We start from the raw sequence: 25,497 nt of genomic DNA, 5'->3' as shown, positions 1-25,497 counted from the left end.
GCTTGGGATTGCCATGACCCAGGTGTAGGAACTTGAACTTTGCTTTGTTGTACTTCATGAGGTTTCCACAGACCCACCTCTCAAGCTTGTCCAGGTCCCTCCGGATGGCATTCCTTCCCTGCAGTGTGTTGATTGCACCACACAGCCTGGTGTAATTAGTGAACTATTTGAGAGTGCACTCGATCCCACTGTCCATGGCCCTGACAAAGATGTTGAACAGTATCAGCCCCAGCATTGACCCCTGAGGGACACCACTCATCACTGGTGTCCATGTGGACAATGAGCCATTGACCAGAACTCTTAGCATGTGGCCATCCAGACAGTTCTTTATCCACTGAGTGGTCCATCCATCAAATCCATGTCTCTCCAATTTAGAGACAAGGATGTCATGCAGGACAGCATCAAATGCTTTGCACAAGTCCAGGTAGATGATGTCAGTTGCTTGACTTATCCACCAATGCTGTAGCCCCATCATAGGCGGCCACCAAATTTGTTAGGCATTTGTTAGTGAAGCCATGTTGGTTACCACCAATTACCTCTTTGTTTTCCATGTGCCTTAGCACAGTCTCCAGGAGATTGTGCTCCATGATCTTACCTGGCACAGAGGTGACACTGACTGGTCTGTAGTTCCCCAGGTCTTCCATTTCCCCTTTTTTAAAAATGGGGGTTATATTTCCCATTTTCCAGTCACTGGGAACCTTACCTGACAGTCATGACTTCTCAAGTATGATGAATAGTGGTTTATCAACTTCATCTGCCAGTTCCCTCAGGACCTGTGGATGAATCTCATCAGGTTCCATGGACTTGTGCACATTCAGGTTCCCTAGATGGTCTTGAACCTGATTCTCCAGTTGGCTTATGGTCTTCCTTCTCCCAGTCCCTGCATTTGCCTTTCATGACTTGGGCAGCATGACTGGAGCATTTGCCACTGAAGACAGGCACAGAAGTCATTGAGAACCTCAGCCTTCTCTTTATCCAAGGCAGCCAGGCCTCCCATTTCCTTCTGGAGAGGGCTCACATTACCCCAATTTTTTTTTTTTTTGGTTGCATCATACCTCTAAAACCTCTTCCTGTTATCCTTGAGATCCCTGGCCAGATTAAACTCTAACTGGGCCTTGTTTCCCTGACTTTATCCCTAGCTTCCCATACAATTTCCCTGTATTCCTCCCAGGCTACCTGTCCTCATTTCTACCTTCTGAAATCTTTTTTTGCTCTGAGTTTACTCACAGTAGTTCCTTATTCATCCATGGAGGACTCCTGGCCTTTTTGCCTGATTTGCTCCTTGTTAGAATATGTCACTCCTGAGCCTGGAGGAAGTGATCCTCAAATATCAGCCAGAATTCTTCGGCCCCTCTGCCCTCCAGGGCTCTATCCCATGGGACTCTACTGAGTAGGTCCTCGAAGAAGTCAAAGTCTGCTTTCCTGAAGTCCAAGGCAGTGAGTTTGCTGCGTGCCTCTCCTAGGGTGACGTTATGATGCTTGTACCCCCACTTGTGTGTTCTGTTTATGCGGGATATTATGTTCTGTGCCTTCACGACTGGCTCTGAAGAGCGAAAGTTTTGTTTTGGTTTTGTTATCAGCCTGCTCCCCCACGGCTGGCGGGACACAGAGACGGGGCAGTACATAGTGCGGCTTTTGCTTTTTGCTTGGCTTTTTGCTTTGCTCTTGTGCTTGCTTCTGCTCTGCTCCTGCTTTGCTCTTTCTTTTTGCTTCTGCTCATTAGTTAGTTTAGCTAAGCAGTCCATATTTTTCCCTGGACTGTTTTTCTTTCCCTTTTTTGGATCTCCTCGAACCTGCTCTGGACTGGGACCTGGGAAACACCAAGAGTTTGCACCTTGTGGCTGCAGCAGCTACCCCCAGTGCCGGAGGGACTGATAACAGAGCAACCACTCCCAATAGAGACTTTCTGAACTTGTCATCTTTTTCAGAGCAGCGCAAGAGTGCTGTCATCTGGTATTTTTCATTTTGTGTGCTGGGGGGTGTTTTGCCTGTTAAATAAACAGGTTTTTTCCACTTCTCTCTGAGGAATCTTTCCTGAACCGGTTGGGGGGAGGGGCCGTGTGGGTTTGCTTTTCGGAGAGGCCCCCTTTCGGAGGTTTTCTCCCAAGTTTGCCCTAAACAAGGACAGTGCCCTCCTCACTGCCCTGAGGATCTCAAATTCCACCATCTCATGACCACTGCAGACAAGCCTGCCTTGGATCACTATATAGCATGTTGTGATTTGGCACTGGGTGGACACCAGGCACCTATGAAAGCTGCTCACTCACCCTCCTCTGCAACTGCACAGAAAAAAGAAAATTTAATGAAGGGTTCATGAGTTAAGGACTGGGAGAAAACACTCATCAATTACCATCAAGGGCAAAACAGGCTCTTAGAGATATTAAGTGAATTTATTACTAACAAAATCAGAGGAGGATAATGAGAAGTAAAATAAGGCCTTAAAAATACCTCTTTTTCCCCCAACCCCTCCCTCCTTCCCACCCACAGCAACGGGAGACAGGGCTTTGGTCAGTTCGTCATCTAAGGTTTCCTTCTACTGCTCAGGGAGAGGAGTCGTTCCCCTGCTGCACTGTGGGAGGGGGTCCCTCCCATGGGCGACAGTTCTCCACTAACCTTTCTGACATGGCACCAATCTCACACGGGCAGCTGTCCTCCCAAAACTACTGTGGTGTGGGTCACTCTTCCACAGGGTGCAGTCCTCTAAGGACAGGCTGCCCCAGCCTGGGAGCAGGGCCCCCTCTCTCCACAGGTCTCCCACTGGTCCACAGCCTCCTCCAGGCATCCACCCACTCCAGCGTGGGTACCTCCCCCATGAGCTGAGTGGATCTCTGCATCCCCTGTGGATCCCATGGGCTGCAGGGGGTCAACCTGCTTCACCATGGTCATCACCATGGCCTGCAGAGGAATCTCGGCTCCAACGCCTGGAGCACCTCCTCCCCTTCCTTCTCCACAGACCTTGGTGTCTCCATGTTGTTTCCCTCACATGTTCTCACCTCCTCCTCTTTTCTAGCTGTTCTATCTGGAATTAAAACTGCTCCCCAAACTTTGTTTTGATTTCTTCTTAAATATGTGTCGTAGGTTGACAAGGAAGTGAGTTTTCTCGGGAAGTTATAGCCAAACCAGTCAGTGGTCAGATTTGAATATTGACACCTGGTGTAACCACTGAAGACATGGATATGCCTCTGAGAACACAGGGGGTTAAAAGCAGAGAACTCCCAGAGGAACTTTCTCTTTTTGTTCCAGTGAAGAGTTCAGACCTAACCTGCCCAGCCACAGGCTGGGTGGGGGAGGGGAAGCCATGTGGCCTAGGCTGAGGTAGGCCAGAAGCCCCGGACAGAAAAGGGGGGTGAAGGGAATGGAACTGGGCTGGCCCCTGCAGGATGGAGGGGTGGAGAAACACTGGGATGTCCCAGGCAGCCCGCCCCCCCCCCCCCCCCCCTCCTAGGGAGAGAGAGCCTGTGCCACCTTAAAATTTGAAATCGTGTGCTGGCAGCACACAGGCAGAGGAGAAAGAGAAGGGGAGGGAAGGTGCCCAGCCGTGGGAGTCCCAGGCAGCAGAGCATGAGATTTTAACCCTTTCTTAGACAAAGAAAACTTTGCAAAACACTAATCCTCCTTGATCTGAAAGAGAAGAGAGACAGCCTGGGACCTGAGATGTCAGAAAAAGATGGGAAAGAATACTAGGTGGGAAGAGAGGATGGAGTGGCCTTTGGCTGGACTTTTTCTTGAATAGCCATAGACTGAACCAATTTTCCTGTAATACAGAGACTGCATTTAGGGGGATGCAGTGGTTTGAGCCAAGAGACTACTGCTGTAGTGATTGCCCATGCAGGAGAGAGAGTGACATGCCGCAGTGACGCCATGTGCAGGAGTGAACAGAGAAAGATGAGGAGGGTGTGCTGGTGCCCTCTGTCTTCAGGGAAGATCTCTGTTCTCAAGACCCTTGGCCCCAGGGGAGGTGAAAATGAGAGGGACTGTTGTCCCAAAATGAGCAACTGTTGTTTTTGGTACTTGGCAAAGCATCCTTAAAAGGAGCCCTATGAGCAGTTTTGGTCCATGGATGGTGGTGAGAGCACTGTACATGGAAGGAGGATGTCACGATGGCAGATTTTCTCTGAGTGGTGCCATGTGTGACATGGAAACATAAGAGGTTTCAATTGTGTTTCCTGTGGAAGACTATGGCACAAGACAGACTCCTCTCTCCCTGGATGAACTGAGAATTTATTATCTGAGAGGTGGTAACTTCACTGAGAAGCCAAGGTTTTATCTCACTGTGCTTTGGTGGAAATTGGGTGGGGGGAGGAGGAATGTTTTGGAAGGCTTTCATTCCAAATTTTGTGTGTTCCTGTTATTTATAGTGTAGGTTAATAAATTTTTTTTTATTTATTTCTAAGCTTGAGCCTGCTCTGCTCTGTTTCTGGTCTCATCTCACAGCAGCCATTTGAGAAAAACATATTTTCGTGGGTGCACTGGCACTGTGCCAGTGCTAACCCATGACAATATGTTATCACAGAGGCATTACCTGTTGCAGTAAGGTAGAAAAATTATAAAAGAAAGGACTCATAAAATCAGGCCTGCTCTGTTAGATAGATGGCTGGCCTTGTCAAGCTAGCACTTTGTAAGTTCCCATGTGAAAGCAATCCTGTTGTGAGCAGTTCATTAACATAACAATCTATTCCTGGGTGAAAAACAACTAGCACCTGAATAAACATTAAATCTATCCTAGAGAACCAGTGAAGAAAATATGTAAACAATTGAAGAGTAGAGAGATTTTATAGACAAGTCACATACCTTTTACTAACCAATAAAGTATTTGTCAAGAAAGCTACTTATCAATTGAAGTCACACACGAGGTCTGTAAAACTGTATAAAAACAAGTTATGTGAATAAAGAATGGGCTTTTTCCACCATGAAGAAAATGGAGTCTCATGTGATTTATTCCAATAATTACCACCATCTCTAATTGCTCCAGTCTTGACCGGTGGCATGTCCATTCTGAGACCCATCAGGGATTGGCTCTGCTGGACATGATGGAAGCTTCCAGCAGCTTCTCACAGAAGCCACCTCTGTGGCCCCCTGCTACCAAGAATCAGGCTGTGCAAAACTGACACACCCACCAGTTCCTCCCTGTTGGTGAGCACAAGGTCCAGCATGGCACTTCTTCTTGTTGGCTCTTCTATCACTTGGAGGAAGAAGTTGTCATCAACACATTTGAGGAACTTTCTGGATTGCTTGTGCCCTACCGTGTTGTCCCTCCAACAGACATCGGGGTAGTTGGAATGCCCCATGAGGACTAGGGCTTGCAAGCACGAGGCTGCTCCAATCTGTCTATATAGGGCTTCATCCACTCTAACCTCCTAATTGTGTGGCCTGTAGCAGACCTCCACAATAACATCCCCTGTCCCTGTCCTCCCTTTAATTTTGACCCACAAGCTACCAGTCAGCTCCTCATCCATCCCCAGGCAGCGTTCCTATATATTCCAAATGGTCATTGACATAGAGGGCTGTGTTAGACTGTTTTTCTGTTGTAATCTTAAGGTGTTCCTTATTGTGAGTTTATAGTGGTTTGTTCCATATACCCTGTTCACTTTCCCCAATGGTTTTGCCCTGAAGCTGTTTACTGCTATTTTCCCACCTAATTTTATGTCAGTCCCCATGTCAATCTCCCTTGCACTTCCCTGATTTCGAGACCCTTCCCTGCCAATCCTGGAAGTACTGCCTGTTATGAATAAAAATTCAGTTAATTTTTTTTTGTGAGAAAAAGTTAGAAAAAGGTAGCCAGATCTCTGTCCCTGCCAGGGTTCTGCGTGCTTTGTAATTGTAATCACGGGTCATTGTAGCTTATTGCCCCTTTTGTATTAGTAAAGGCCCTGGCTGGGGTGGGGTGATGGCCCTTCCCCGAGGCTAAGGTGTTCTCTTTTCCTACCATAGTGAAGACACCTGCGAGGGTGGGGGGGGTTATGCAAAGTGACTCCAGGACTGGATCCCCCAGCTCTGCCCCTAGTGGACAGAGCTGTGCATATCCTCCTCCTCTGAGTCGCCCTGGGAGACGCGACGGGGAGTGCAGCCCTGCCGAGCCACCCAATCCTGAGCTGATCACTTTTAATAAAGGCATTAAAAAGGAGAAGAAGTCTCCTGGCCCTGTTTATTTCAGCTGGGGGCGCTCGTCCGTGATAGCCACGCCGCAAGAAGACTCAAGACTGGCCATCTTGGAACTTCAGGACAGCTGGCTACCAGGACCAGAGGGATCGGCTCAGGAGCAGCGACGCAGAGGAGCACCGGAGCACCGGATTGGTGAGAAAGCCGGTGGCAGGAGCGGGAGACGTGCGCATGTGTGTGTGAATGAGACGAAGGCCGGCAGCCGGACCTTCAAAGTGAGAGCGGACCTCTCAGTACCACGTTTCCGAGCTTTCCCGAGAAAGTCGGCCGGAAACAGGGGAAAGCGAGTGTTATTAGCGTGACTGAGCCGTCTCTCAAGGGGGAATAAAGGGCCCCCCCCTCCGGGCGTGCGGAGGGAATATTTGTATGAGTGGCACGCACACAAAATAGGTCCTGACAGAGGGAAGTCAGGCAGATTTGTCAGTCCCGAGAAGGATTCGGGTAGCATTTGTAAGTCTCGAGAAGGATTCGCGTAAGATTTTGTCAGTCCCGAGAAGGATTCGGGTAGCTCACAAGCCCTGCAGGCAAAAGTAAGTCCTGACACAGGAGTCAGGCACAGACCCCAGCGAAGAAGGCTGTGGTTTGCTTTTAAGTCCTGATACGGCGAAGCCTAAAAATTGGCGGGTTAGGCAAACTAAAAATCAGGCAGTTGTTTTTCCTGACTGAGGGAGTCAGGCACGACCCGGATTCTTAAGGTCGAGGCTTCGTGTGTTCAAGTGCCGATAGATGTAAGACCTGACATGGGGAAAGTTGGGCAATCAAGAGATTGGGCAGTTGTTTCAGTATAAAGTCCTGAGCATCAGGCAGAAATTTGAAGTTCAGTGGAGAAGGCTGAAGCTTCTCAAAAAAGGTTCTTTTTGAAATTACCGTCAGTAAAGGCACCTTTGGGATTTTTTACTGTTAAGACGTGTAAAATGGGAGGGTGTAATAGTAGAAAGACCAGCAACAGACTGAGGGATATACATCCCAATAGTCCCTTAGGAGAACTGTTAGTAAAATGGGATTCTATAGAGGCCACGGAGGGATTAGATAAAGTGAAAATGATCCATTATTGTATGGAAGTGTGGCCAGAATTAGAGGTGCAAGGAGGATGGCCTTGGTGTGGGACAAAGGATAAGTGGATGTGCCAACAATTAAATAATTATCTGACAGCTCGAGGGGATACTGATCCTGAGCAATTATTGTATGTAGCTTGCTGGTTAAAGAGCGCTGTTGGGGATGAAGAGGTGCGAATTTGTAAGGTACAGAGGAAGAAAGAGGGGAATGAAGGAGGGGATGATAGGACTAGTAAAAGATGGGATCCCCTGGATTTTTTGCCTCCTTCTGCCCCTCCACCTTATAATCCTCTTCTTCAAGCACCTCAAATGGCAAGTCTGGTTCTTCCCCCGGCTGCCATCTCACTGCCACCTGTTCTAACTCCTCCTTCTACCTCTTCAGCTTCCGCTATGATAAACCCAGTATCCCCTCCAGTTCCTTCTGCACCACCACAAGTGCCTACTCCACCTGCTGCATTCTCCACCCCTTCTCCAGCTCCACTTAAAATTCACTCAAGATCTTCTCCCCCTCCTATTTCTGTCCCTTTACCTCCTCCTAGCTGGGACACAAATGCCTCCTCACCTAGGAAACAGCCATCAGCAAATACACCAGCTGATGGGCAGAAAGTTCAGGGTAACCCAGATATCCCTCAAAGCAGTTTGGCAACTGAAGATGGGCCGTACCATAGCACCAGATCCAAGACCTCCAAGGCAGAGAGACTCTTTCCCCTCAGAGAGGTTCCTATGGGAGGAGTAGCGGGAGGTGTTGGCTTTGTGAATGCTCCCCTAACTGCTTCTGAGGTGAGAGGATTCAAGAAAGAGTTGGGAAGTTTATCTGAGGACCCAGTGTGCATAGCCAACCAAGTGGATCAATTCCTAAGTCCAAATATCTACACTTGGGGAGACATGGATTCCATCCTGAGTATATTATTTTCCCCAGAAGAGGTCCAGATGATTAGGGTGGCTAGCATAAGAATTTGGGAGAAAGACAACCGTCCAGGACTCCAGGTGCCATCAGGTGAATAGAAATTGCCACTAACGGATCCCAGCTGGAACCCTAACCAGGAGGAGGGGAGGAAGGCCATGATGGAATATAGGTCTTTGATAATACGGGGGATCAAAGAGTCAGTTCCCAAAGGAACTAACACCCAATTGGCATTTGAGGGAACACAGGAGAAAGAGGAAGCTCCTGCTGCCTGGCTTAACCTCCTAAAGCGGAACTTCCAGTTGTACTCTAGAATAGACCCAGACACGCTAGAAGGTCAAATGCTACTAAAAGTCCAATTTGTTACCAAATCTTGGCCTGATATAAGGAGAAAACTGGAAAAGATGGAAGATTGGCAAGAGAAGGACATAAATGAGTTATTAAGAGAGGCATTGAAGGTGTATTTAAGGAGGGAGGAAGATAAAGCAAAGGCCAAGGCTAAGATCATGGTTGCTGTAGCTAGAGAAAGTGCAGGGTGGGCGGGTCCACCACCAGGAGGAGGCAAGGATAGGCCTCTTGTACTGTCAGGTGCAAGAGGGATAGAGACACCTCAAGTCCCTTTGAGAGAACGACATTGCTATTACTGTGGAGAGCCAGGACACGTAGGAAGTTTTGTAGAAAGCTCAGTCTCAATGCGGCAATAGCCAAGGAACAAGACAATTTAGGAAAGATCCTTAGAGGTGACGAGTAGAGGGTAAGGGGCATTATAGTTTAGGGGACCTGATGCAACATCTGGAAGAGCCCTTGGTAAACTTTGAGGTGAGACCCCTAAATGAAGAATTTGAATTTATAGTTGATACAGGAGCAGATAAGTCCTGTCTCAACAAAGTAACATCTGAAGTTAGACAAAACCAGCTAGGCAGAAAAGATAACCAATAGAACCAAAACTGGCCAGTAATACTTAACTTGTAATAAGGGGTGTGAAAGTAAAAGGTACCTTATTGTTGTCTTGGTGTGTGTGTGAGAGTGAGTCACAAGATAAGTCAGCCTCAACTTCCTGGGCAGGTGGGAAGGGGGCAGTGGAAGTGTGTGTGTGACCTGCAAACCAGGCTTGTGTCCCCCGGGCGGGTGGGGGCTGTGACCAACGTGGGTGTGTGTGTGTGACCTGCAAACCAGACTAGTGCTCCCCAGATGTGTGAGGGAGCCGTAGCTCTAAGAGCGTGAGTGATACGCAGGCAGCCTCACAGGTGAATGTGCACCAGAGGCAACCAGAGTCAGGGCCCTTCCAAGAGGCCCAGAGATACTGAGACCTGTGGGCCAACCCCAAGGTGAGGGGAGGCTTTAGGGACCCATGATTTTCTAGCAATAAATTTGTGTCTTAAAGGTGTGGAGGAATGTGTGAAAGTGAATGAGAAATGAGAGTGAATAAAGACGAGTTAGAATAGAAGTAATGTAGACTGTACATTAAAAGTTTTACCACATCTCCTTAGAGAAGTGTATTGTGTAGAAGAATGGTGTAAGGAAAAAAAAAATAAAAAAATTAAGTGTAAGTTGTTGAAAGAAGTATATAAGCTCTAAGTGAAAGTAAGAAACAGAAGCAAGAGAGAAATAAATAAGATCTTGAAAAACAGAACAGAAAACCAGTGAATTAAATACGCAGAAAAATAAGAGAATAGGAGTACTTTGGGAGTTAAGTTAGCTGAGAAATACAACTCCTTGCAAAATACAGAGTATGTAGAAGTTGACGAGAGAAACATAAAAGCTATGGAAAAAGAGAAATTAGCAATAACATTAAACATAGAAAATGAGTTTTGATAAAACCATTAAATAGCAGACCATTAATGCCTGTGTTTGAAAGCCCGTTTCAGGTATTCTTCATAACTAAGACAGTTGTACTCACATCACTCTCACCCTCTGGCATTGGACTAAGATTCAACACCAGTTTTTTTTCCTCTGGCATTCTGGCATTGGACTGGACTGCACCCCATTCTCCCTCTGGCATTAGACCGGACTCCACCCCATTCTCCCTCTGGCATTGGACCGGACTCCACCCCTTTCTCCTTCTGGCATTGGGCCAGAGTCCACAGCACTCCCCTCCGGGCACTGGATAAGGATTCATCCACATCACAAGTTAATTCACCTGAGTATACTGGGATTTAAAGTTGACTCTCAGGAGGAAGAGTCAAAAAGACTGAACTGTATGGGAAAAATTGGTATCAGAGTTCTAACATTGCTTAAAATGCTTCAAAACTGTTCTGTGTAAACTATGTTGGTAAAAAGTTTAAGGCTGTAAATAAGTAATTCTGGTTTAAGTCCCCCAATTTAATTCTAAAGACTCCAGGTTAATCCTCTACAGAACACCCCCCTAGGGGGGAAAACCAAAATTGGTAGGGAACAGACCAAGAGAGGTTTAACCAGAGAAGTGGGTAGAAGGGACTCAAAAGAGCTTGGAAGCTTCTCCTCAGTAAAATTCCCCAAGAGGCAAGGCCGGGTGGGCCGGCTGTGCAAGATGACCCATACCGGACTCTTGGGAAGGGTAGTACTGATAGCTCTAATTGCTGGTGGTGCTCTGGGAAGCCCAGCTGAGCTGTGCAGTGAATGCTACCAACCCCGCTATGAGGAGGAAGTGAGCTCCTTGTCGAGAGCCCACATCAGTTCTAACCCTGATTGTGTTAACCCCTCCCAATTGGTCCTTTATCAGAAAAATAAGAGAGTGTATTGGATAGCATACAATACTGCCACTTTTAGGCAGCCACTCCTAGGAGAGTGCCCTATAGGGGAAGCCTTGCTGTGCTTTGAATGCGATGCTGCTGAAACAAGCTCAGCAGATCTAGTAAAAAGCAAAGAAATGGTGAAAATGGTAAGAAAAATTGTTTGTTACAAGTATTTATATGAGTGTACTGGAAAAGAGATAAACCCCTTTTGGAACACATTTCAGGGGAGCTCTAAACCCCTAAGTTTGATCTCATCTGGCAACTGCATTGCTAGAGTGATAAAACCAATTTTCTTATTACCCAAAGAAACTGGATCAAGTTTGGGAGTTCCTATATATAATGGTTTGGGAGAAATTAAACAAAACTGGGAAAGTGAAATAGAAATTGAGAAAATCCAAAATTGTAAATGCCAAATTCAGATCCCAATATCTGCGTTGAACAAAGTCATCCGGCTCCAGGCAGTATTAAAAATAAAGAATTCAATTATTAGGGACATTTCAAACGAAATAAAAAGATTAGCATGTGTAAATGATCAAGAACAAACTCTTACCCTTGATCCCAGTGGGTGGGAGAACTTGGAGATTTTCAGAAGAGATATATGGGAAAGGGTAGTTTTTCTCGCTGTGTGTGTACTTGGAGGATTGCTCTTTTTACTATGCTTATTTATCTGTTTTAGTAAAACAGTATTTGCTGTACAGACCAACCTGAAGAAACCAAGAAAAGTAACAAGGTTAAGTAACCATGATTACCAAAGTGCACAAGAGATTTATAGTAGATTCAAAACAAAAAAATTGTGAGTTGATGCGAGCTTAAGAATTTAAGCTCGATCAAAGAAAATGAGGGGGAACTGTTATGAACAAAAATTCAGTTAATATTTTTTTGTGAGAAAGAGTTACAAAAAGGCAGCCAGATCTCTGTCCATGCCAGGTTTCTGCGTGCTTTGTTATTGTAATCACGGGTCATTGTAGCTTATCGCCCCTTTTGTATTAGTAAAGGCCCTGGCTGGGGTGGGGTGATGGCCCTTCCCCGAGGCTAAGGTGTTCTCTTTTCCTACCATAGTGAAGACACCTGAGAGGGTGGGGGGGTTATGCAAAGTGACTCCAGGACCAGCATGCTTTTTGGGACCCCGACTCCAAAATGCAATGAGAAAACCCTAAAAACAACGAGCCACCTAAGAGTTGAGAGACTAAAGTGATGTCCGGACGTGAGGAGCCAAGTGCTGAGCCTGCAGAGATCCGGAGTCCCTCTCGCCCTGACCATGAGAGTCGTCCCCGGCGGAGAGACCAAGCTAAATAAGCGAGGAGGGGCAAGATCTGACGGGGACACTACCCCCTAAATGCTCCCACGAGGACTGGATCCCTCGGCTCTGCCCCTAGTGGACAGAGCTGCGCATAACCTCCTCCTCTGAGTCGCCCTGGGAGACGCGACGGGGACTGCAGCCCTGCCGAGCCGCCCAATCCTGAGCTGATCACTTTTAATAAAGGCATTAAAAAGGAGAAGAAGTCTCCTGGCCCTGTTTATTTCACTGCCCTCTTCCCTTATTCATCAAATGTAACCCCATCGCACTCCTTTCTCTAGAACCTTCCTTGTCTATCACCCTTCCCTCAAAGTTCCATTGGTCTGCCAGGCCTGATCCCCTCCCACGTTATCCCCTATTGGTTACCTAGAATCTGATTCCCTCCCTATGTTCCTCCCCTGCTGTTCTACTATTGGTTAAGATTTGTATCCTCCCCTAGTACCCTCCCCTGTTCCTAAGTTGCTGTTACCCTGTTGGAGCTGTCACTTGTCCCTGGACCCTCTAGGAGATTAAACTTTCTTGGGAACTTATACAAGTGGTTTCTCTTGTCTCCTTTGTTCTGGCTTCCTTGACTCGGGATTCCCATCAGCAGCTGCACAGAGCAGCTTTGCTGCCTCTGGGAGTTAGGCAGCCCTGCTCTACTGCCACCCAGACTGGCCCGAGGGGCAGATAGGGAGCAGCTACTCTTGGCACGGGCCAGGAGGTGAGGGCTAGCCGGAGGACATCACCAAGCCTGTGCCAGCTGGCTACACTCCCTCCTCATCTCCCTAGTGTGTAATTCCTAAAAAGCCTATAACCTTCCATTCCAAGGCTCCAGTCATAGGAGCTATCTCACCATGTCTGTGATGCTATTAATATCATATTCATGCAGGTATGTGCATGTCTCTAAATCCTCATTTCTTCGCCATACTATGTGCACTTGTGTATAGGCTTCTGAGCCAGGATCCAGATAAAGCTGACGGAATTTGCAAAGGTATTCCAGCCAGCAAGTAAGTAAATTAGGAATTTAGCTAACTCCATTATTAAGAACTAAGATAATTTTATAAAAAACTCCAAAACAATCACAAAAATAAATCCTTACTGGCATGTTAGTTAGCATATAGTAGGTTCTTTACAATCTGAAATGGAAAAGTATTTGCAAGCTGCTGTATTGAAAAATTGTGTGAAATTACATAAGTGCTGTTCTACAAGATGCAAGAAGTCTAAAATTTGAGGTATTTTAAAACCATTATGGAAAGCAATAGCTTAGATTTGTTTTAAAGAGGTTGGCAAGGGAAATAAATTTAAAACAGACAAAAATTCTATATAGTAAGTATAAATGTTATTGAGGAAAGACTATTACCAAGTGGTCAGATTACTGCTAGTTATAGGACCTATTTGCTATTTACAAACAAAAGTAAACATCCACTTTCTAAGGTCACGTCAAATATTTTACCAGCATAAAAGATGCAAGTGAAATAGAGACACTTGGTCAATAACTATTAAGATCCTGGAAGTATCAAATTAGGTAACTACAGGAACTAGTTTTGAGATGTAATGGACATTTCATAAAGACACAGATACATAACTAGTAAATATTTTGAACAGAAATTCACATTGTTTGGTATACTTTTGTGTCTCTGTTGTTTATTTACATAGGTGTGGAGAAATGGCTACATGACAGAGGTCATGTAGACATTCGCTTGTTAGCCGACCAGGAGCTGAGAAAGTACTGAACACAGCTAGTTTGAGTTTTTGCACCTGCAAGATACCGTGTCCTTGGGCTTAGCTGGGTATGATAACAAGTAGACAGAGAGACGTGGGAAATAGAGAATGTAGGCCCAAAGGAATGAGGAAGAGTTGATGGTATAGTTTAACCAATAGATCGCTTGGCTTACAGAATATTCATAAGCTTATTATTTGCTGTATAAGTGTCTGATGCTCTCTTCAATAAACGGAACTTGCTTATCACTCATATTGAGTGTCCGAGTCTCCCCTCACCGACAAATGGCTCATCCCCGACAAAGGCCTCATTCTGCAACACATAGGATTTCTAGAAAGTAAAAATCCTGACACAGTTCTGAAATAAAACAGTGACTGACATTTGTCAGGTAACTCCTTTATCTTGATGAATTTCTTATGCAGTTTATACCACAGCATCCCAAAAACTACTGCGCCTTCTTCAGTCTCAGAAGTAGATGGGTAGACATAAGCTTCTAAGGTGTCTTTAGGGCAGCAGAAGTCAACACTCTTCTTTCTCCCCTCAAATTTAACAATTCAATCCATTTTTCTGGAACACAGAAGACTTGGCCCCACACAGAGTGGCTGGAAAACTCCCAGCAGAAAAGGACCTGGGTGTGTGTGACAAGACCTTTCACCCCTGACACAGCAAAAGCTTATTAGTTTTACCCCCATGGCTCAGTCAAGTTGGGATAGTTTGCCTTGTGGTGAATTATCATGGCTAGTAAGAGCGGGACTCCAGGCAGCTCTTCAAAATGCTGTTTATTGTATAGTAGATTTTATAGCAGTCTTGGGTCGTGGGTGACAGAGCCACGCCTACAGCAGTCAGCTGCAGCTATAGACTAGCCTGAGGATGCTTTAGTTTTGGTTACATTGCATTATATATTTTCTTTGCTGAGCATCTTAATACGTAACAACCAATCAACACCTTTACTATTACCTATAGCCTATCATAACTACTATCATTACCATATTATGGTCAATACTATCCAATCACATGAGTTAGTATGTTACGGTATAAGCTTAAAGTTGTTTTTCAGTTTTCTTGCAGTGGAAAATTCTTAGACATATTTTACTTCCACAGTGGCATGCTTGTTTGCCTATGGTATCTTTCTGCTTTTCCTAAGACCTATTTCTGCTTGGTAAAAGCATCTTTTTGATTGTGGTCAACATATTCTTTGTTCTAGTCATAAAGCCTCCTTCCAACTCGACTTAACCTTTGCTTTCTTAGTTGTCCAGTAATGTCTGGCTCAGCAATTGTCAATTTATATATCTATTGTTCTTCTATATCAAAACTTGCTTCCATCTCTATTCTGTTCTCAGATTCTACATTCAGAAATCTTTCTGTCAAGCATATATATCTGTGAAACTTTCTTGTCAAACTTTCAGCTTTCCCAACAATGGCTGAAAAACATCCTTAGCCAGCAATAAACATCCTGTCCTGAATGCATGGGAAAGGATAAGCAAAAATCAGTGACTGACACACAGCGCTTTTGCAAACTATAAAAGACCACTATAATTTTCATAAAATCAGAAATCTCTTACACACAGAGTGTGTGGGGGGTTCTCCTCGAAGTGGAGTATAGAATTTGCAGGACGACCCCTGACGAGGGGGAGAATGATGAGGAGGACTCCATCTTATCAGAAGGCTAATTACTTTATTATACTATATTATCCTATACTATATTACATTACACTATATTAGATTACATCTAAACTGAATCTGCCAAGCACTCAACTCTGCACACAACTGCACAGAACTTCATGACTGTCAGCCGACAGTCCTGACACACACTCACTTGGCCCTGATAGGCCAAGGAAACAAAACACCATCACCTTGGGTAAACAATCTCCATATTGCATTCTACTTTGACACAAACACAGGCACAGCAAATGATAAGAATTGTTTTTCCTTTCTCTGAGGTTCAGAGAATGTGAAACCCAGAAATATTCTTGGGAAGAATTGTGCCTTGCTTTTCTCTGTGAGGAGGAATGTGGCAACAGTGGAGATGTTGGTATTGAGTTACTCTTCTGGAAGTTGAGTGAAAGGAGACTTCTGTACAACACTATCATTTGTTGGTAAGTGACATTGGCTCCTAATCTATACTATTTCTTTGCTAGCTGTAACATAGGTACCTTTATTATTGTGCACCATCTTATAAACCTTCTAGTAGTGTTTCTTTTGTTTATCCTTTGTAGTAAGGTAAGCCTGTTAAAGTCTTATGTCTGTTTTACCTTGTGTCCATTCAATAAATAATCCATTTTGTAATAGACCTAATTGGCCATTATTAAGAACTTGCAAATGAGAGACATTTGGGGTTCAGGCTGCCCCAAACAGAGCTACTGTCAGAAATCTGAGTCAAAGGCAGGACTTGTCTAAGCTCTCATCTCCATTCGTAACAGCATGCTGGTTGACAGCTGGCTGAACATGAGCCAGCATGTGCCCAGGTGGCTAAGAAGGCCAATGGCATCCTGGCTTGTATGAGGAATAGTGTGGCCAGCAGGACCAGGGAAGTAATGGTCCCTCAATATTCAGCACTGGTGAGGCTGCACTTCAAATCCTGTGTCCAGTTTTGGGCCCCTCATGACAAGAAAGACATTGAGCTGCTGGAGAGTATTCAAGAGAAGGGCAAGGAAGCTGGTGAAGGGTCTAGAGAGTAAGCCATATGAGGAGCAGCTAAGGGAGCTGCGGTTGTTTAATCTGGAGAAAAAGAGGCTCAGGGAAGACTTTATTGCCTTCTACAACAACTTGAAACGACACTGTGGCAAGGTGGGGGTTGGCTTCTTCTCCCAGGCAATCAGCAATAGCACAAGAGGAAATGGCCTCAAGTTACATCAGGGGAGATTCAGGTTGGATATTAGGAATAATTTCTTCACTTAAAGAGTGGTTAAACATTGGAACAGGCTCCCCAGGAAAGTGGTGGAGTCACCATCCCTGGAAGTGTTCAAAAAAACATATGGCTGTGGCACTTCGCCATATGGTTTAGTGGGCATTGGTGGTATTAGGTTGAAAGTTGGACTTGATGATCTTGGAGGCATTTTCCAACCTTAATGATTCCATGATCAGGCATAATTAAATTTTTAAAACAAGACTAGATCAATGTTTTTTACCCAAGAAAAATGTCACAGTCATCCTGTAAGAATTCTTTCATTTTCTAACCTCATACTTACTGAAGCACAGTCTGTCTTATCCACATATCAGGGTAATGCTGTAGAATTCTACCCTAATTATACATAATTTACCTTGTATAAGAAATAAAACGGGTACATTTTGAGTCCCTTATTGATCAGTATTCATATGGGATTGGTGGGACACGATGCTGCTGTTTTTCTTACACAGCATGATTCTTGTTGGAATACAGCAAGCTAATTAGATATTAGGAGGAAAAAAAATCACTGCAAGAATGGCCAAACACAAACAGGTAGCCCAGTGAGGTCACAGGATGTCCATCCCTGGGTATATTCAAAATTCACTAGGACAAGATGCTGAGCAATGTGACTTAGTGACCAACTCTGAATAGGGAAGGACTGAAAAAGACAACCTGCAGAGATCCCTTGCAACCTATTACTTGGCACTCATTTTGTCATACCTGTCTGTCCATGGGGTGTTGGTTGGCTGTCCAAGTGCTATTGGTGACTTAGGGAATTGGGGTATTGTCTTAGGTTGGAAATGGGGGTGTGTATTCTATTCCTATCTGTTGGAGATGGGGCAGTTATCTTCTGTTAATTAGACAGTTTTCTTTATCTCTTTCACAAACCAATCCTCCCTCCAGGGAGATATCTTCTGTTAATAAGCCATGGAATCTCACTGCATGACTGATAAAATTACATCATCCCATTGTGAGATGCTCCACCCAGGGGGAGGAGCCAAACATCCCTACCTGGCTATAATCTGATATTTAGAACACCACGGCAGCCTTTCCCCACTAGATTCCCAGAGGAGCAGCTGTTTTCCCCACTAGATTCCCAGAGGAAGACCAAGCCCATCTACACCACCACTGGATCTTCAGAAGGAAACTACACCCTTTTACAAGATCACTGCTTCAACAGAACCACATCTGTCACTCCAGGAGGACTGCAGCCACCATTTAATTGGATTGTTACCAACACCCTGACCAACAGGGTGGCAGGTCATATTCTGACTCTGCCAGTGGTTTGTTTTCTTTTTTTTTGTTTTTTTTTTTTGTACTATTGCATTTGTATTTTCAATTTTCCTAGTAATGAACTGTTATTCCTATTCTCATATCTTTACCTAAGAGCCCCTTAATTTAAAAATGATAGGAGGGGGTTTACATTTTCCATTTCTAGGAAGGTTCCTGCCTTTCTTGAAAGACACCTGTCTTTTCAAACCAAGACACAGAAAAGCACAGAATTTGTTTTCAGAAACTGCATTTGTTCCCCTGCATTTTTCTCTTCACACAGACTGTGTTGTCTGCAGCACGGACAGTGGGAGAGAGCTTTCCTTTGCTTTTTAGTTAGTTTTTAGCTAGCTGAGGCAGAGAAGTTCTCTAGATGGTGGCTTTTCTTCTTCTTGGAACTGTTCAAATCTGCTCTGGACTGAAAACTCAGAAAAACACCAGTAGCTCACATCTGTGGCCCACTGGGGCCGGGAACGCGGCATTTTCCAGCGCAAGAAGAACTGATAAGAGACTGAGCGAGCCAAGCTACACCCCACGACATGAACTTTCTGAGTTTGTCATCTCTTCAGAAGTGCAAGAGGTTTTAAAATCTCCAATTAACAAACCAAAATCACTACACAAAATTAGTATTTCCACCCAGTTTAAAACTAAAACCACCACACCATATAACTCATTGTTTTGGCCAGTCCAAAAACCAGACATGAGGTGGCAATTAACAGTTGATCACCACCATTTAAATACCAACACAACCTGACTAACAGCTGCAGTACCCAATAACGAAAACCTAATAGCCACAATACAAGCAGCTGCACACTAATGGATGGCAACACTAGATCTAAAAGATGAGTTCTTTATAATTCCTTTACAGGAAACGGATAGAAAGAAATTTGCTTTTACTTGGAAAGGTGTACAGTACACCTTTAACAGACTCCCTCAGAAGGAGTCCATTCACCCATGATTGCTCATGTTTGCACTTGCAAAACTTTTACAGGCAGTCTCACTTCCTCCAGACATAAAATTATATCAATATCAAAATATAGATGACATTCTATTTGGAGGAGACACCCCTGAAAAAGTAGGGAAAGGTGCAACAGCAGTACAGCAAGCACTTCAAGAAATAGGAGTTGAGTTACCCCTGAGAAATATCAAGGGCCAAGTAAAGTAGTATAAAGTCTTTGGGTGGATAGCAGGAAGTGCAGTGATTCCTCCAGACACAAAAATTAGAACAGCTACAGATGCCCCGATATAGGAAGAAATTACAACAGTTAGTGGAAACATTAGGATACTGGAGAAAGCACTGTTGTGGGTTGATGCTACCTGGATTCCAGGCACCCAAACAGTTACTCACTCACTCCCCTCTGCAGCTGGATGGAGGAGAGAAAATTTAATGAAGAGTTCATTGGTTGAGATAAGGACTGGGAGAGATCGCTCATTGAATAGCATTACATGCAAAACAGGCTCTAATTAGAGATATGAAGTGAATTTATTACTAACAAAATCAGAGTAGGATAATGAGAAATAAAATAAGCCCTTAAAAATACCTCCTCCTCTCCCTCGCTTCTCTCTTGCCCCCATCCCCAGGCTCTGCAGCCACCCATCCACCCACAGTGTCCCCCGAACAGAAGCCCCAAGGGTCCCCATGGTGGCACCCACTTCCCCACATGCTCCAGTCCTGTGCATGCTGTGCCACTTGTGGTGCTGCCATTCCAGCTCCACTGCTGCCTCCCTCTAGCCAAGCCCCGCCATGTGCTTCTTCAAATTCCCACCAGTCCCATACACCCCTGCAAAATCTCGCTCCAACATGCCATAAAGAGCATACAGCACTGCCTGGTCACTCCCAGTTCTCCTCAAAGGACAGCAGTGACAGTGACTCTGATTCTGATACAGAGGACATTGATCCATGGGCTCTAATAAAAATGGAAGCAACTCAGGCAGGGGATTGGGAAATGGCTCAGAAAATTTCAGCCTTCCCAGTAACTTATATAAAGGGAAAAAGAGGTGGGGCCACTACTAGAAAGACATGGGAACCTAACACAAATAAAGAACTTATACAACTATGAAATATAGCCAAAGAACACGGTGGAAGTTCACATATTTTTAGAAATTTCCTAGAAACTATGTTCTCAGCACATGTTTTAGTATCCCACGATATTAAAAATATTGCCCACAGCCTTCTTTCCCCAGCAGAATATACGTTATGGGAAAGGCATTGGAAAAGACAATTAGAAACATTATCAGACACCTATGCTACAGAGGCCAGATTTTACAGTCGAACAGCTGGCTGGGAAAGGGGATTTACAGAAACACCCTGACCAAGCGAACACCTTACCTAAGGCAGCACTACAAGACTTGGCTATTGCAGCAAAAACCTCCTTACTTCTTATCCCAGATGACTCTATTCCTGCCCAACACATTTCTTATATTAAACAAGGAGTAGATGAAAGATTTATCAAATTTGTGGACAGAATTAAGCATGCTCTGGAAAAACAGGTAGAGAGCACAGAGGCAAAAAAGAACTGTTGTGCAAACTTGCCATGAGTAACTCGAACGAACAATGTAAAATAATTCTGAGGGCCCTACCCTAGGATACAGAACCTACCATAGAGAAAATGCTGGAAAGCTGCACATGTCATTTGTCCACTGAAAATACAGTGGCCCAAGCAGTTGCTAAGGGTATTGCTGAAGGAGTTTCTGGTGCATATGCAGTAGTGGCTTTTAAAGACCAGATCCACTGCTTTCACTGTGGACACTTTGGAGATTTTATAAAGGACTGTCAAGACAGGTCACCTACCCAAAACCCCTGTAACACCTATCAAAGACCCCAGAATCAGCAGTGCTACCAGCAGCATTCAGGAAACTTCCAGTGGAGCACGGTGAGGCCCCGCGCAAAGACAAAAAATCAAAAGCCGTCCCGATCCAACCATACATCATCCCAGGAGATTCCGGACCACATGAAGAGGATCCAAGACACAGAGCGATACAGATGGGAACCCAGTACCAGCTGGTAACTGCTCTGTCCATTGACTTTATAATGAGAATGTTTTTCGTGTTCCCACAGGCAAATATGGGCCAAAAGGTGGTCCTTCTGACATCTTAATTATAGGTGACACTCTCCATAGCCCAAAGGAAATCTTCGTTGTTCCAGAAGTACAAACAGTGCACTCGGGACAAGAAATCTCTGTCCGGATGTACTGCACGGACTTACCATTTTTTCTTTCAAGGGGAACTCCAATTGCACCAGCCTTTCTACTCCCAAAGAATCACAGGGAACAGATTCCTCTCAACCCTACAGCAATGTGGGCATGAGATGTGGGACCAAGCAAGCCTACCATCGAGTGTGGTCTTACCTGCAGAGGAGAGAAGATCCACCTACCAGGGATGCTGGACACGGGTGCTGACGTGACCCATCATCGCCCGCTCAGAATGGCCAGCACACTGGGAACTACAACCTGTAGCAGGCATGATTTCTGGGATTGGTGGAGATACAGTATCCGTGCAAAGCAAGAACATCCTCGTTGAAGGGCCTGAAGGCAAGTTGGCAACCATCCGCCCATTCCTGGTAAGAGCCCCCATCAGCCTTTGGGGCAGGGACATTCTATCCCAATGGGGAGCTTCCCTACGTATTCCCAGTTGGGATTTCTAATCGGGGCCACTGAGAAGCACGCACTGCCAGATACCCCTCAGCTCACCTGGAAATACCATGACCTGATCTGGATCGAACAGTGGCCTCTCTCTAAAGTCAAACTGCAGGTACTACAAGCCCTTGTGGAAGAACAGTTTGCCAAAGGCCACATCGTCAAGACCACCAGCCCTTGGAACTCTCCAGTCTTTGTACTGCAAAAACCTGGAATGAACAGGTGAAGGCTCCTCCATGACCTTCGCAAAATCAACGAGGTCATCGAGGACACAGGCCCCCTCCAGCCTGGCCTACCTGCACCATCGATGCTGCCTAGAGACTGGACACTTGCTATCATAGATATTAAGGACTGCTTCTTCAGCATTCCACTGCACCCCCAGGACGCTCCACAGTTTGCTTTCTCTGTTCCCACTCTAAGCAGAGAGGCTCCACTCAAAAGATATCATTGGCATTTTCTTCCCCAAGGACTAAAGAACAGTCCCACTATAGACCAGTGTTACGTTGCTCACATCCTGTCTCCTGTTCGGAACCTATTCCCAGATGCAATCATCCACCACTATATGGATGATATTCTGTTTGTGCATCAGAAAAAGCTTACTTAGACAAAGCGCTTAAAAAAACCATTGAAACCATAGAAAAGGCAGGATTCAAGATCCGTGAGGACAAAATACAGTACACCAACCCATGGACTTACCTTGGAGTCCAGATCCGGGAAAGGACCATTGTACCCCAGCAGCTCGCCATCTGAGATGACCCAAAAACGCTGAGAGACTTACAAAGTCTGTGCAGATCCATCAACGGGCTACGTCCACTGCTAGGAATTACAACAGAGGACCTTGCTCCCCTGTTCAACCTTCTCCATGGCAACGAAGACCTGGACTCTCCATGCACTCTCACAGCAGAAGCCCGAGATGCCATCACCAAGGTCCAAGAAGCCCTGTCTTCACGCAAAGCCCATCGCTTTGAGCCCAGCCTGCCTTTCCAGTTCGTCATTCTGGGAAAAGCACCTCGATCCTATGGACTGATTTTCCAATGGGACGCTCAACTTTGAGACCCTTTACTAATACTGGAATGGATCTTTACAAACAACCAACCTTCAAAGACAATTACCACCTTCCAGGAAATCCTGGCACATCTAATAAAAAAGGCTAGAATTTGCCCCTGCTCTCTTGCAGGGTGTGAGTTCACATGCATATACTTGCCACTGACCACTAGGGACCTGGAGCATTTGCTCCAGACCAATGAAAATCTCCAGTTTGCCCTAGATAGCTATACAGGCCAAATTTCAATTCATATCCCACAACACAAACTTTTTAATCCTGATGTAACCTTTCATCTGTCCCCAAAAGTAGTCCAAAGTAAAACAGCTCTCAAAGCTCTAACCATCTTTACAGATGGCTCAGGGTCTTCCCACAAGTCTATAATGACATGGAAAGACCCTAAGACCCAAAAATGGGAATCTGACATCCAAATAGTGGAGAGATCGCCACAGATTGCAGAGTTAGCAGCTGTTGTCAGAGCCTTTGGGAAATTCAAAGACGAACCCTTTAATCTGGTCACAGATTCAGCTTATGTTGCTGGTATAGCTATGAGAGCAGAACATGCTCTTTTCAAAGAGGTTTCCAATCCAAAGTTATACCAATTGATTTCTAAATTAATACACCTAATCTCCCAAAGAAAGCAACCTTACCATATAATGCATATGAGGTCACACACTAACCTCCCAGGTATCATCACAGAAGGGAACAGGAAAGCGGATGCATTAGCCATGGCAGTAGAAACTGCTAATGTTCCTAACATCTTTGCCCAGGCAAAGTTGTCACACACATTTTTTCATCAAAATGTACCTGCCCTTATCAGAATGTTCAAGCTCTCAAAAGATCAAGCAAAAGCTATTGTCACCACAGGTCCAACCTGTCAAATCTACCAGATGCCATCTATGGGGATGGGAGTCAATCCCTGAGATCTGAACAGCTGCCAGCCGTGGCAGACAGATGTGACTCACTTCCCACCCTCTTGGGAGGTCAAAATATGTGCACGTATCAGTCAACACATTTTCAGGAGCAGTATTTGCATCATCACATCCAAGAGAAACTACACAGCACACCATTAAACACTTCCTCCTTGACTTTACTACCCTAGGAGTACCAAAGGAGATCAAAACAGATAATGGACCTGCCTATACCTCCCGTAAGTTAAGAGTTCCTCAGTGAGTGGAGAATAGAACACAAGACAGGCATACCTGCAAATCCTACAGGACAATCCATCGTAGAAAGGACACATCAAACCCTCAAAAGAGTCCCCAATCAGCAGCACAGAGAAACAAGAACCATATCTCCAGTTGTAAGACTTTGCAAGGCTCTCTATGTCATCAACTTCCTTAATTGTACAACATCAGAGCTTGACCCCCCAATACTTCGCCGCTTCGCAAATACCACCCAAGCAAAGCTCACTGAGAAACCACCTGGGCTAGTAAAGGACCCAGAAACACACCAAATTTCTGGGCCTTTCCAATTGATTACTTGGGGAAGAGGGTATGCGTGTGTTCTACTACCATCTGGTCCAAGATGGTACCCAGGAGAAAACATAAAACCGTACCCAGGCACTGCAAACACTACTCCTACAAACACTGACAAAAATTCCCCTGAGTCAAACACAAGACCTCCTCAAAACCAAACCAGTTCTGCCTGGAGACAAAGAGGTCGCTGAATGCCCACATGCAGAAAAGACCATCCCATCACACAACAGCAGACAAAATAGAAAGCTGAACAACATACTGCTGCATCAAGCCATAAGCCAGACACAGCCGGAACACAAAACTGTTTTCTGAATTATATTTATTACCCCTTTTTTACCCTAAAAAAACGTATTATTCCCCTTTCTCAACTCTTACCAAAAATCCATAACCTTATACCCACTCCCCCATCCTCAGCTTAGAAAATAAAAAAGGGAGGGGTGTCGTAACCCAGGACATGCCTCTGGCTGTCCTGGATGGCTCAAGACCCTGCCAGGGGGCTCAGAGACCTTGGCACAGAGTCCAAGACACTGGTGACTTTTACTTTGACCCATGGAGCAAATCACCACCTTTATATGAAGAATTACAAGTCAAGAGAATTTAAGTAGAGTAATGGTTAGTTTGTCACGGGGTGAAAAATAGATTTTTGGGGTTTTTAGAATCGGGGGTCGGAGTTCCAAGATGGAGGAATTTGGGCGTGCCCTGTCCTTCTTCTTTCTTCTTCCTAGCCTCCATGTTTCGGGTGATGCTGGCCCTTTTGGATTGGTTTAAGAAGGTCGAAACTCACTGTGGTGGTTTGACCAGGAAGGAGTGGGAATTCTGGGAAGCTGTGGTCAAACCAATGAAAGTTTTGGGTTTGGAACTGGCACCCGGTGTAGCCAGTGGGGTTTGGACACACCTCCGAGAATACACAGGGGTTAAAAGCAGGGCACTGCCCTTGGATCCCTCCTCTTGGGACATCGTCGGCGAAGAAGTCAGATCTCTCTCCCCCGCCCAGCCCGCTGCTGCTGGGCGGGGGAGGGGCCGGCCATGCGGTAGGCCTGGGGCCTGGACAGAGATGGGGTTGAGGGGGCTTCGGGGGGGCTTCGAGGATGGAAGGGTGGAAGATCCCAGAGAGTCAGCCCTCGGGCAGCCAGCCCCCCCCCCCCCCCCCCCCCCCCCCCCCCAGGAGAGCAGCCAGCCAGGAGGAGAAGGAGGGAGAGTGCCCGGCCGGAGCGGCAGCGTGTGGGCAGCGTGCGTGGGAGTCGCTCCGGACCGACAGAGACTGAAAACTTTTAACCCTTCCTTGCATGATTGGGGCCTTGCAAAAATGCTAATCCTCCTCGAAGCTGAATAAGAAGGGAGATAGGAGATGAGAT

The 25,497-nt window shown here is 45.5% G+C and overlaps 1 protein-coding gene across 11 annotated transcripts in view; it reads right to left on the bottom strand.

Annotated features, from left to right (window-relative positions):
- The window catches only part of LOC141726972 (secretory carrier-associated membrane protein 1-like), a 132,353-nt gene that overhangs the window by 80,549 nt on the left and 26,307 nt on the right, over positions 1-25,497 (bottom strand). The window contains exon 2 of one of the 11 annotated variants that reach the window (XM_074532136.1): positions 11,383-11,536. The exons of 9 other annotated variants lie outside the window; for them this stretch is intronic. Coding sequence is in view for 1 of the 2 variants with exons in the window: in XM_074532127.1 (XP_074388228.1) it covers positions 704-754 (51 nt within the window). In the remaining variant the exon portion in view is untranslated. Of the gene's footprint in view, positions 1-703; positions 3,412-11,382; positions 11,537-25,497 lie in introns of those variants that run through there. One more of the 11 variants, XM_074532127.1, reaches the window with a different exon arrangement.

This window comes from Zonotrichia albicollis, chromosome W (assembly GCF_047830755.1).
Source record: "Zonotrichia albicollis isolate bZonAlb1 chromosome W, bZonAlb1.hap1, whole genome shotgun sequence".
NCBI classification, from domain to species: Eukaryota; Metazoa; Chordata; class Aves; order Passeriformes; family Passerellidae; genus Zonotrichia; species Zonotrichia albicollis.
Note: the sequence above shows the minus strand (reverse complement) of the source record. Positions and strands in the feature narration are given on the sequence as shown.